This window comes from Lingula anatina, chromosome 2 (assembly GCF_051362555.1).
Source record: "Lingula anatina isolate TDL-2025a chromosome 2, LinAna3.0, whole genome shotgun sequence".
Classification (NCBI taxonomy): domain Eukaryota; kingdom Metazoa; phylum Brachiopoda; class Lingulata; order Lingulida; family Lingulidae; genus Lingula; species Lingula anatina.
Window position 1 is genome coordinate 34180501 of NC_141768.1, and position 12167 is coordinate 34192667.

The window sequence follows — 12167 nt, forward strand, 5'->3', positions numbered from 1 at the left end:
GTTATATTATAGACGCTTAGTTCTATTAGCTAAAGGACTTTTTTTATTAACATTGTGCAGTAAACATTTGCACCGGTATTAGCATGAGCTATCTTAAAAACCAAATACAAACAAAAGATGGTATGTCAACTTGACATGTCGGCTCCTTGAGGGTCTTGTCACCAAGGTCCGTGCACCATGCAGAAAAGGTCGTTTGCTTGAGAATTCAATCGATGCCTTTTCAATGCAGCTTTTTCGCTCCCTTAAACGTACGTTTTCAAAGCCGGTTATTAGTTCAAGTGTTTCTCTACCCTCTCAAAACATTCGTCAATATTGGTAAACAGCATTGTGTTTTTACACAGCATATCCAGGAAGCTGAATGAGAAACAGACTGGACCTGCTGGGCTGGTTAATCATTTTGAATCCTTTTTACACGGTATCGCATTGAATTACCAAATGACGTTTCATATATTTCCATACATTTGCTGACTTAAAATTACTTCACAAAAGGTTGTCTTTTTTATAACAGAGGCCTCGAAAACACGCGTTAAGTTAAGATATAGCCTATTTCTTTCTCGTGTCAACTGCTTCAGCAACGCCCCAACCACTTTTTGTTTGGAGACTATGGTCACTTACCTTAATTAAAATTATAGTATATTGTGCAGGATGGCAGTTTCACGTCTGTTTTGAGAAAAGTTTATTGAATTTTATTGATATCTGAAAAAGGGTGGCTGTTAAACTCAGAAATACATGTATGTTCTTTTAAAATAATTTTTATTTAAAAAATTGATTGAAGACTCTTATTTAGAATGCGTTAATAAGCCCATGTCGACATTTATGAACAAGATGCTTCATCGATCTTTTTTCTAATGTATTATGGATGAAAAGTTAATGAAGATCAGTGAAAACACTTTTCGTCGTCACCTAAATATATATTTACCCAAAGGATAAGAAACTGGCAAATAAAGAGAACGTGAAATTCAAAAGAATTCTACCTGAGTTGATATATAAGAAGGCTCTCCTACTAATATACGATTACAGTGCTAAATAAGCAATGAGTATAAAAATAATTTCTTAAACATTTTGTTCGCGTTATAAGTGTTGATCAAATGGTACTTCAAGGACAATTCTACCGGAACGAAATCGGGTTACCCACAACAGAGGTAATGCAGGATGATCAAAACAAAAACGCATCGGATTTCTTTTTCTTAAACTGCTACCAACCCAGTGGAAAGGATGGAGACACTTGTAGTCATAAAATTTCGGTTGTAAACATGAAAAAATATACCCGTATGTACTGCTAGCCAATATAGTAACTTTACAGTAACTTGCAGAAGCATTTTGATATCATTGCCCAGAATGTTTCAAAGCGTAGAGTTGATGCCTTGAGCACTAACGGTAACTTTCTTTAACCTGCATGCAACACAGCTTCACTTGGTCTCACCGTTCACCGTGTAACACTGTTAGATTAGGATATTGATGGCTATCACGGTGAGTTTCCAGTTGTCTCAGAAATTAAGGGTAAGATATGGCAACTGGCGCACAAAGCGCAATCTCATGGTTAGGCAAGACGGGAAAGCAGAAGTACACAATTGATTGAGGATCTTAATAAATCATATACAAAAGCATTATATACTAATACTCAGGGTATCTAGATTTTATAAAGAAACAAGGGATTCGATGTAGTTATTTTCGTTTCTTGGATGATTTTTTCGACTTCTTGGTCTTTTCTTTTCGTGCGTTCTGAATCTTTCTCTTCTCTTCAATGTGATCCCTCTCTGACGCACATATTTCCCTGGATAATAGAGAGCTTTACTTTAAGTCACTAAAATGTAAGAACCCTTATACATTTGGATTTTCTAACTTTAAGAGTTTTGTTACTGCTGTTAGGTCATTACTGACCAAATATGTAATGGTAATCACAAATCGATACGGCAATATCAATAGCAACATCAGACAAAAGAAATATTATGATTTATTGATCAAAATGGCATCTTTTTTCTAAATGTTATTTTTCAGATACATCTATGTTTTACATGAAAAGTTAATCGAAAGAAACAGATTATCAGTTCAAGACTTGGAGAGACTATGCAAATTTTAAGAGAGATGTGTAGCACCATATAGCGACCAGATTGAAAACATCATAACTCGCCAGTCAAGCGTAGAAGAGCTCTGAAAAGACGTAACGAAACGAAACGTGATGTATTTTAACCAGCAAAGAAAAAAGTTGAATAAAACTAAAAACTAAACATTGATTCAGAGATGTAATAATTACAATAAAGCAACAAAGGTAACTGCAAAGTTGCAAATTAAAACTGATAGAGTTTATTGCAAGATCGAAGCTACAGCTTCTTCAAGTCTACGAAAGTCTAGGAGTGAATATGTTAGCCTTACATATTTTTTACAAAGAATAAGCAAAGAAATAGGCGTCTTAAATTAAAAAGAAAAAGGACAGAAAATATAAAAATTCAACAGCAACTTACGAATAGTCGATTCTGCCGTCTGGGCATTTGTCTAATCGTTCCACTAGATCTAGTATTTGTTGGTCGTCCAAATTGATCCCAGCAACCTGAAATGAAGAAGAAAGCATTGTGGTAGAGAGGCATAGCCCAATGCGAAAATCGATGTGAAGATTAGTAATCAATATTACATATAATTCATAGCTTGTATCTGATAAGATTTATCAAAAAAATAAAAAATAAAATAAAATAAATAAATAAAAATAATAATAAGTATTTAACCATACCTTTATTCCTTTCTTGAATTCCTCTTTCGTAACTTTATAGTCTCCGTTCTTATCAAAGTTTCTGAATAAGTCAACCATGCGGATGTCTTTTTTCTCGCAGTGTTGTCGTAACAAAAAGACGGGATCCTTGGTCAAGTCATCGGCACCTAAAATATAAAAAGTGGTTCTAAGACCCCATTCCCATAGACACCATTGGCCTACATAGATCGATCTAACTCTGTGGGGACTCTCGCTGAGTTTAATCAGCTTCACTGAGCTTTTCTGTATTCTTCTTAACACCAGGCGGAGGCGTGTCATTCAGTTAAGCTGACTGCACTCAGCCAGAGTCCCCGCAGAATGGGAATGGGGTCTAACACGTACCAGTGAGTCTAAAATACCGTGAAAACTGGACTCAGGCAAAGTTTTGCTCCATTTACATTAAATGGAAAGTGAAAGTCGTCTTAGAAAGTAAAACTTACGTGAAACCCAAAATATGCCGAATATGTACCGCTGTACAATAGACTTTAATTCGAAAGAACTTAAGAGATAGCAACCAGAAAAATATCTGTGGATTTATTCCGCCAGGTTTATATGTTGTTGCACATCATTCGTTAGTCTGCTATCATTCCCAACCACACTCTCCTTTATATTCTGCGAAATGTCACTTGATTTTACGCTAAGTAATGAGAATTTGGGTTATCTTGGATGATTTCCATGATTTGATTTGGGTTATCTTGGATGATTTTCTGTATTGTTTTAGTTGTACAGCGGGACTGTTTTCGATAAAAGAAAAAAATCCAATCATTCAAATACCTGCTTTTTTGGCATATTTTCCTGTGATGACATAATTCCCAATTACCCCTGCATGGATGACGGTCAAGCCTCGGTTTTCAATCATTTCTTTCTCCAAAGTGTCGAATTCTTTATCGACAAAAACTCCCTAAATCATAACATGAAAACTGTAGCACGGATTATAACTTAAATATAATCTTAAATTACATTTCTTGAAAATTAATTGATCAAATTTTCGCCTAAAAACAAAAACGGCAAACAATAACATACTTGCGCGTATAGAGAATACAACGTGAAACAATTTTCCAGAAAAATGTATTTACTTATATTTACCGATAAATCCAGCAGTGTCAGGACACTCCTTTCGTTGTTGATGGCCTTGAGTAGAGCAAAAGCACCAGCTGTTCCAATAGGATTGTTACCAACCTTAAATATAAAAAGAAAATATAACAGTACAGTAGGCCTACAGCATAAATGCACGGCGCATATAACACCAATACATCCATCTCGCCTAACAGTAAACTACTTTCTTCGCCGCATAAAAAAGTATCAACCCAGTAAACTGACATTATATGTAACTGTTCATTTATAACGTATTCCAGCAAGTCTAAAACACTATTAAAAATATCATACCCTGAGGATTTTTAAAGATTCATTGGCGTCCAGTCCTTTCCCCAGCATAAACGCGCCTTCCGCTGTGATACGGTTGTCACTGAGGTTTAGCTCAGTTAGCGTGCTGTTGAATTTGAGTGCGGACGCCATGGCAACGGCGCCTTCATTACCAAAGCCATTCCAGGACAGGTCCAGGGTTTTTAGACGCATATTGTTCTGGAAAAGATAATGAAAATACATTGCGAGTACTAACAGCCTTTGGGTTTGAGCGTGCATTTTCGAGCGAGAGTCAGTGACTGGATCCTTGTGCGTCAATTGTGTGTGTGTGTGTGTGTGTGTGTGTGTGTGAGAGAGAGAGAGAGAGAGAGAGAGAGAGAGAGAGAGAGGGAGGAAGATTCTACCCCTTCAAATCAGTATAAAGCTAAAAAAACATGGGTCAATGCTAATTGATAATTATTCACAACATCTCGTTGATAGATCAACAACGTTTATTTCCTCCTATTCATGATGTGTGTGTGCATGCACGCGCGTTTGGCGTTTATGGTATGACATATGTGTGCGTGAAGCTCCTGTGCTGCCATACCTGTACACCTTCACATATGCTCTCTGCTCCTCGGCGCCGTAAATGGTTCCAGCTGAGGTCTAAGCTTTCCAACGCTTCATTTTCGCTTATGACAGGGCCTATCAATTCTCCCGCTTCTTCGCACAGTTCATTGTGACTGAGGTCTAAATATCGTATTAGATCGTTTTCCTGTGGAACGAATATAAAAGAAGAAAATTTAACGTTTGTAGATACAATGCAGAAGGGTAATACCTGTGCAAAATGTTTTTTTTTAATTTCTCGCTGGACAATACAGATATGTGCACATACTTAGCCAGAGAAACATCTATCTAGTGAAAAAAAACTCTTTGTAGCCGGGGTAAAGGGTAGCCAGACCCCATGGCATAAATGACAGAAGACATTCATACAGTATTTACAAATCTAGTGTGCGCATGGTGCGAATATTCCCATATGCAGATATGCACACATTACTTAAAATAATGCCATTAATAATGTCACTCTTCTTACCATCAAAATATTCGCTAAAACATCTGCGTCTTTGTCTTTTAGATCATTTCCTGGAAAATTAAAAACGCTATTCAGAGACGTTTTAGGCACATCAATATAAACGCGACCAGGCTTTTGATTCCAGCTGTTAAAAGTTGGACCAAATGCTAACCATCGATCTTATACATTATCCATACCACTTTATTAGATTGCAAATGCTGAAAATAGTTTTATGCCGACTTTTCATCAGAATAGCCGGCTGACATGAAAAGAAATGCTTTATACATGTACCTGTGGTGTCTGTCTGAGTGCGTGTTTGTTCATTTCTTTTCTTGCTACATCTAGGGTATCTACTTCAGTGTTATTCCTCAGAGTTTATTGATTCTTCCTCTTCAAAGAATCTAGACGTTAACAATAATAAATCTAATGGAAAATACTACTCTTACCGGCAAGGTTCAGCTTTCTGATATTGACGTTGGTTTTGAGCATACTAGCTATTGCACCGAGACCTTCACTGCCTATGTGGTTGAACCCAAGTCCCTGAAAATAAATCATCAAAATGATAAAATTTGGTTATCGATTATGTAAAATTCCAAAATGCTGATTATTAAAACATACTTCGCATTGTGAAATTTGTTTCAGTATTTTAAAGATTCGTTTCATACACCAGATGTGAATATTCCACACAACACAGGGAGTTGACTGCTGCCTTTCTTTCTTAAAGATAAAATTTAATGAATTTTACCATTGGGGGAAATATTACAAATAAGAATCTGAAAATAACTTTTAACGAGAGAAGAGACATCAAACGAAAAGAAAAAGTCTATTGTCAGGAGTGGGATTCGAACCCACGCCCACATTCGTGGACCAGAACACTCACACCTGCGCGGCAACAGGTAAGGATCACCTTGAGTCTGGCGCCTTAGACCGCTCGGCCATCCTGACATCTGCTTGTGTATACGTGATTTATTTTTTACCAAATTAACCCAATAAAGTGACATTTTTTGCCAATCACTTGTGATAAATGAATATATTAAAAGAAGTGTTCTGCGCAAGAAAAAATAAGCTTATTTGTTCCCATATATCACACACTTATCATAACGTAACAGCTTATCTTTACAATTAGGGTACACTACGCACTATCATTGTTAGCAGGAATTTGCACTGAATGCACTTACCAATTCGCTGATGTAACAATTTTCTTTCAGCATGTCTGCCAAACATTTAGCACCGGGCGGACCAAGAGAATTATCCTCCAGATCCAAAACAACGATGGAAGTATTAGTCTAAAAAAATTGATAAAGTGATTAGTGTAGATACATGCATATACGCCTCTTATATCATATGGGCCTTTTAAAGAGTACATAGAATACAAACAATAATTTTGTTACCGACAACTAGTGAACACTGTTTTCAGAGAGTAACATGCATACAAATTGTTGGCAGTTGAAGTACATTCGCCCGAGTTGAAAATAGTGTTAAGTTTAACAGGCCCGTAGCCGGGAGGGGGGGGGGGTTCGGGGGGTTCGAAAGGAAAGAACCGCCCCTTTTGGTGGGAAAAGGTCCACTCTGGGTAAAATTGATCTAGGTTCATGAATTTTTTAATGGAAAAAGGTCCACTTTTTCAGAAAAAAAAACCCTTTTGAAATTGCTGGCTACGGGCCTGAGTTAAATCGTAGCTGGGCATTGGATATAATATTATAACGACCACGGATCGTCTGCTCTGAATGCGGCCTTTGAAGCGCTAACCTTGATTTATTCGACACAGTTGCACCTGTAACACTTCCCCGTATTTAAAGAAATACTCTAGATGATAAAACGATAACGACAAGCACAAAGTAGTCCTAAACACCTGATTAAGTGCAGACAATGACAAAGGGAGTAGCATACAGAAAAAAAAGCAAACCGAACATATTAAAAAGATCTTCCCGCTCTAAACACTCAGAACAATTTTTTTTCGTTTAGACCAAGGCAAAGGTGAAAAAAAAGCTTGCTTTTCATCTTTAGATATCACCTCATTTAGGACACCATTCCCATAGACACCTCTGCGGGGACTCTTGCTGAGTGCAATCAGTTTAACTGAATGGCACGCCTCCTCTTGTTTCTAACATAGGCCTACTCGTATAAACACCCAGTTTTTTTGCATTCTTCTTAAAGCCAGGAGGAGGCGTGTTAATCTGTTAAACTAATTGCATTCAGCGAGAGTCACTAACTATTCTGCATTCTACTTATAAAGCCGGGAGTAGGCGTGTTAATCTGTTAAACTGATTGCATTCAGCGAAAGTCCCCGCGGAGTTGGGTAGATCCACGTAAACCGACGGCGCTTATGGGAATGGGGCCTCAGATAAGTTATAAATTTAATCAGAAAAGTTCCACTAGTATATAACCTACCACTAAAGGCACTGCCATCGCCTTGGCCCCTGCCTCCCCGAGACCGTGGTGCTTCATAACCATGTCCGGCTCGTGCATGTGCCTCATGAAGTATGACACTGGAACCACGCCTAGCTCCTTACACGTTTCTAGGTAGACATACCGGCCGGATACGTCATACATGCTCTTTTCATCTGAAAAAAGGGAACAAGGGTACGGGCACCTTTTATGGTAAGTTATCTAATCGGATCAGTAAATCATACTTTATTACTTTGCTTTATAAAAGGGTAAGTTACGAGTGGCAAATTTGAACGAGTGTAACAAAGAAAATGTAGAACAAGACAGTATATATATTTTACAGAGAGAAGTAAAAAATCTAGTGGAACAGCAGACAGAAAACTACTAAGCAGTGCGTCTACAAGGCAATGTAAAGCTCATTTATCCGATTTATCAAGAATATTTAGAAAACATTTTAATCTCCAGGGTAAAAGCAAACAAAAAATGGCCCATTCTCGCAAAAAACTTCAGCTTTTTAAATTCCACTGAAACTTACTTATGCGCTCTATTAGAGTTTTTTTTATTGCTAGAAAATTTGAAATTCTTTTGAAACATTATTATAGTAAAAACTGCACTTTACCTTCCATCTCCAGATCAGTGTCCCATCCGCTGTCATCGTCCTGGGCGCCATCTGTGCTGGGGTCCTTGCTCAACTCCTCTTCTTCTACATGTATTTCAATATGCTCACCGTCTTCCCTAGAACAGCAATTCATGGCTTAAACATGTATTCGCAACGTAGTCTTCAGAATAGCAACTATTTTGAAACACTGCTCAGCATAAAGGACTTGTATTGCCTTTTTATTAGGTGAACTACGGGACACATTGTGCATAAGTTGATTTTGACACAATGTTTTCATAGCTTTAGGTGACTTACTCGTAAATGTGGCAAATTTTTTTGTTTTTTAAATTCGCCCAGCTGCACGTTTAATTTCCGAGAAATGACGACGAATCTCCTTCTACGCACTCCGTCACCGCCAATAAGGAAACATGCGTGCAGGTTTGAAAGGAGAATTTCTATTAAACTGAAACTCAGGGTGCCCATCATAATGCTTTACCAAGGGCTCATTCCCAATGAAACTGTCGGCCTACGTAGATCGATCCAACTCCGCGGGACTCTCGCTGAATGCAATCAGATTAGCAGATTAACACGCCTCTTCCTGGTATTGAGTAGAATATAGAAAACTGGTGATTATACGAGTACGTTGGAAACAAGAGGAGGCGCTGCAATCTGTTGAACTGATTGCAATCAGCGAGAGTTCCCGCGGAATTGGATCGATTAATGGAGACCGATTGTTTCATTTGGACCCAAGAACCTAAGACCCAAGGACAACTAGATCATCTGAATTAAATTCAGGCCCTTCTGTAGAAACAGGAAACGAGGGTACATTTCTCACACTGACTTTCACAGTTCTTAATCATTTTTACAGAAACAAAAAGGACGATCATATTATTATCACCATTCAGTTTATAAATTGAAATATTTCTAGAATTTTTTTTTACCCTTGAGTAAGAGTGAGGAAAAAAAAAACAGATCATCGGGCCTATTACATTGTTATTTGTACATTTTTCTGATCCATTTTCAAATTCGAATTCTAAACAAGACAAAATGATCTGAAAAAATTAGATGGGTTTATGTGACATAAATAAACATCGATGTTTGCTTGCAGCCATATCCCGTGATCTATTAGTCAATTATGTTTTGTTTTATATTTGCTTACAAGAGGGGAGTGGTGCCGAACTGAATATACCAGTGGGTTATACAAATAATTACTTCAATGAGACATTTGATTAAATGCGTTTAAAATAATATATTCCTACTCAGTTTTCGTACTCGGGCACAGCATACAACAGCGCATGAAAATTTTACATTTTGCAACAACAATTTGCAATGAATGTGAAAAATTAAAGATATTTGACATTCACAAATGAACGAAAAATAACCTAAATGCTTTGACTCAGATATGTCTTACGTTAGTTGCTCTTTGAAAGACTCAGAGCTTTGTGTCAGTTCTTCCTTTGCTTGGCCATCACCAAATTCTTCTATCTTCACTGATTCTCTGCTAATAGGCATCAGTGCAGGCTTGGAGGTAGTCATATTAGCAGCATTCACGGTAGAAATCACAGAAGATGGGCGAGAAACGTCATTTGGAATTTCTGTCTGAAACTGAAAGGAACGATCGAACCTCCTAAATGTCAGAGATTGCTGTTGACATTAAAAACGTTACCATGGTGATGTGGCGTAACAATTGATATTTGATTGTGGCGTTACATTGTAAAACCTTGAGTATTGTGACGTTGCAAGTAACCTTGAACTTTGTGGAGTAAGTATGATTATATTTGTATGTTGTGGCGTCATAAAAAACATTGACTTACAAATATTGACAACATTGACTTAACATCACAAAAATATTTCAGACCTACGGTTTAACTAATATAGTAAAAAATACTATTGAGGCGAGCGTGAGCTGGCGTAAATCTGGTGGGGTCGATCAATCTTTACATTGGTTTCTTTTTTTTTTTTCTTCTTTTTTACTGTAGCACGGACCTGATAATTCAACTTGCAAATTGACTGGCGTCATTGACCATTTAAATCATGGCTGGGTTTGGATATAATATTATGACGACCACGTTAATGTCTATTTCACAACGTAAACATCCTCTAATTTCATGAACAAAAACTTAACTATAAATTGACGAAAGCGCTTTCAACTTATACAAAAAAACTTATAAATTATTCACATTCAGACATTTACTTTACAGTAGGTCTTAACAGATAACTGTGTCTGCACCAGGTCTGCTAAGATTGACTGGCGCTTGCTTTGAATTATAATCTGAATTATTAATATGGCACCCAGGAGCTTTGGATGACCCAAAATAATTGTAAGTGGTCGTATCTAATTAATAGTGTATTTCAAGTTTCTAAACAGGGGTCATTTTTACAACGTGTCAGCGCCCCTATTCTACGTCATAGGAAGGAAGCAAACAAGAAAGCCACTGGATGCTTATTATTCTATTTAGTCTACGAAACAAAGAACACTCGTTCTGTATCGTATTAAAAGAACCGAATATACTCCAATCTGTCGTGTCCACTATACACACCTTCTTGCTAATGGCCATTTCTACTGAATAGAGGTTAAGTATGCGCCAAACTAATGTGTTTACACTAACACAATGCGCTACAGGCTGTGCAATGAGGTTGCTATTGTAAAAGCGTCAAAATGTTTTTACAAGAATTCAGACCATACTGGCTGCTGCAGTGGAAATTTCTTCATGTTCGTTTTGCTGATATATTTTACCAAATGTTTCTTGCGTGTCTCTCATGTCAAAGATTTTGTTGTTACAAATCAGTTATTTAAAAATGAATAAATCCTTCAAAATCTTGATACTTTAGATGTTCAATGTTTTTTTTTTTCACATTATCAAAAGAAAAAACATCAAACGTCGTAGTATAGTCTAGGTATTTTAGTTTACGTTATTTTAGTGCAGTATATCTTTTCTTCTTCATCTTTCAACTCTGTCCACCTACGACACAGGATATATATCAAATGACACCTATGTCTAAATATGCTACTTAACGTTATATGAGACATTGTATCTAATCATCAGAGCTACATCTAATATAATGGCTATAACGAAAATTAATACATATACCTATATTAATCTTACCACATTGGGGTTTGTTTCTCCATGGTCGTCTGGCGCTTTGGTGTCATCAGACGGCTGATCAGAATAGGAAGAAACCATAATATTATCATTTCCGTCACTTATTGGGTATTTTTGCTCGTGGTTGTCATGATGCTGCTGGCCGTCCTGCTCTCCCTGGTGGGATTCAAAATTATTTTTCGTACAGAATCTGGAAGCACTTCCCTCCTGATCCCATCTGTCATTAAGTAAGTCCACTTCATCCGACATTTTTACGATTCCAGTCAGACTTGAAACGGAAGACTTAAAAGAATTCACCTTATCGGCCGGATAGCATACTCAGTTCACCATTAAACCTATAAGTTCGATTGATTGGTAGCAGGTTCTATTCAAATGATGGCACCGCAACTTCGCGTTTGGTTAAAATGAAAGGCATTAGACTTTTCTCTCTCCTCCCGTTCTCTTCATCTGACTTAACGAGATAACATTAATCAGTGTTACGTAGGTTGAGCATATACTTCAGCAAACACTGATGACAATATTCCTCATTAACAACATGCGGACCTGTTCTCGTTTATTTTGATAAGAGCAATTAATGTAAACAGAATCGCACGCATGAATTGATACAAATGGTGAAATCCACCTTGCCACCTTAGCTACCACAAATACTGACATAAGGGACCAAAACAGTCTTTAGTCAATAATACTGTATCACTGCCTCCGATGAAAAACTATAAATGTTCTTCATAAAAAGAATACAGACAGAATAATATTCCTAAATTAAGCAAAATTGGTTTCAATTAACTTTGATTACTTACTTTACATTATAGTCGTTTAAACGCTACAAGGTCACAAAGCAAAAAAGCTCGAAACCTAGTTTTTATCGATTTTTGCTAATTGCTATCACGAAACCTGTCCAAAATCCAGGTAGATTTTTTCATT

General features: G+C 37.1%; 1 protein-coding gene and 1 non-coding gene across 3 annotated transcripts; both read right to left on the reverse strand.

Annotated features, from left to right (window-relative positions):
- Window positions 1-736: 736 nt before the first annotated feature.
- On the reverse strand, window positions 737-12163 carry LOC106178897 (uncharacterized). 2 transcript variants are annotated; one of them, XM_087004834.1, is made up of 15 exons: window positions 11250-12163; window positions 9554-9747; window positions 8164-8279; window positions 7548-7720; window positions 6335-6442; window positions 5603-5696; window positions 5178-5227; window positions 4692-4859; window positions 4130-4324; window positions 3830-3922; window positions 3518-3644; window positions 2726-2871; window positions 2463-2548; window positions 2097-2151; window positions 737-1774 (listed from the first exon to the last, which is right to left on the reverse strand). In XM_087004834.1, the coding sequence occupies exons 1-14, from the start codon at window positions 11493-11495 to the stop codon at window positions 2121-2123; spliced, it is 1827 nt and encodes a 608-aa protein (XP_086860960.1). In that variant the 5' UTR covers window positions 11496-12163; the 3' UTR covers window positions 737-1774; window positions 2097-2120. The 2 variants fall into 2 exon arrangements, with proteins under 2 accessions (XP_086860960.1, XP_013417714.2); XM_013562260.2 differs by lacking the exon at window positions 2097-2151.
- Window positions 5984-6101, reverse strand: Trnal-caa (transfer RNA leucine (anticodon CAA)). Its single transcript has 2 exons — window positions 6064-6101; window positions 5984-6029 (listed from the first exon to the last, which is right to left on the reverse strand). It is a non-coding gene; the product is annotated as a tRNA-Leu (tRNA).
- Window positions 12164-12167: the final 4 nt, after the last annotated feature.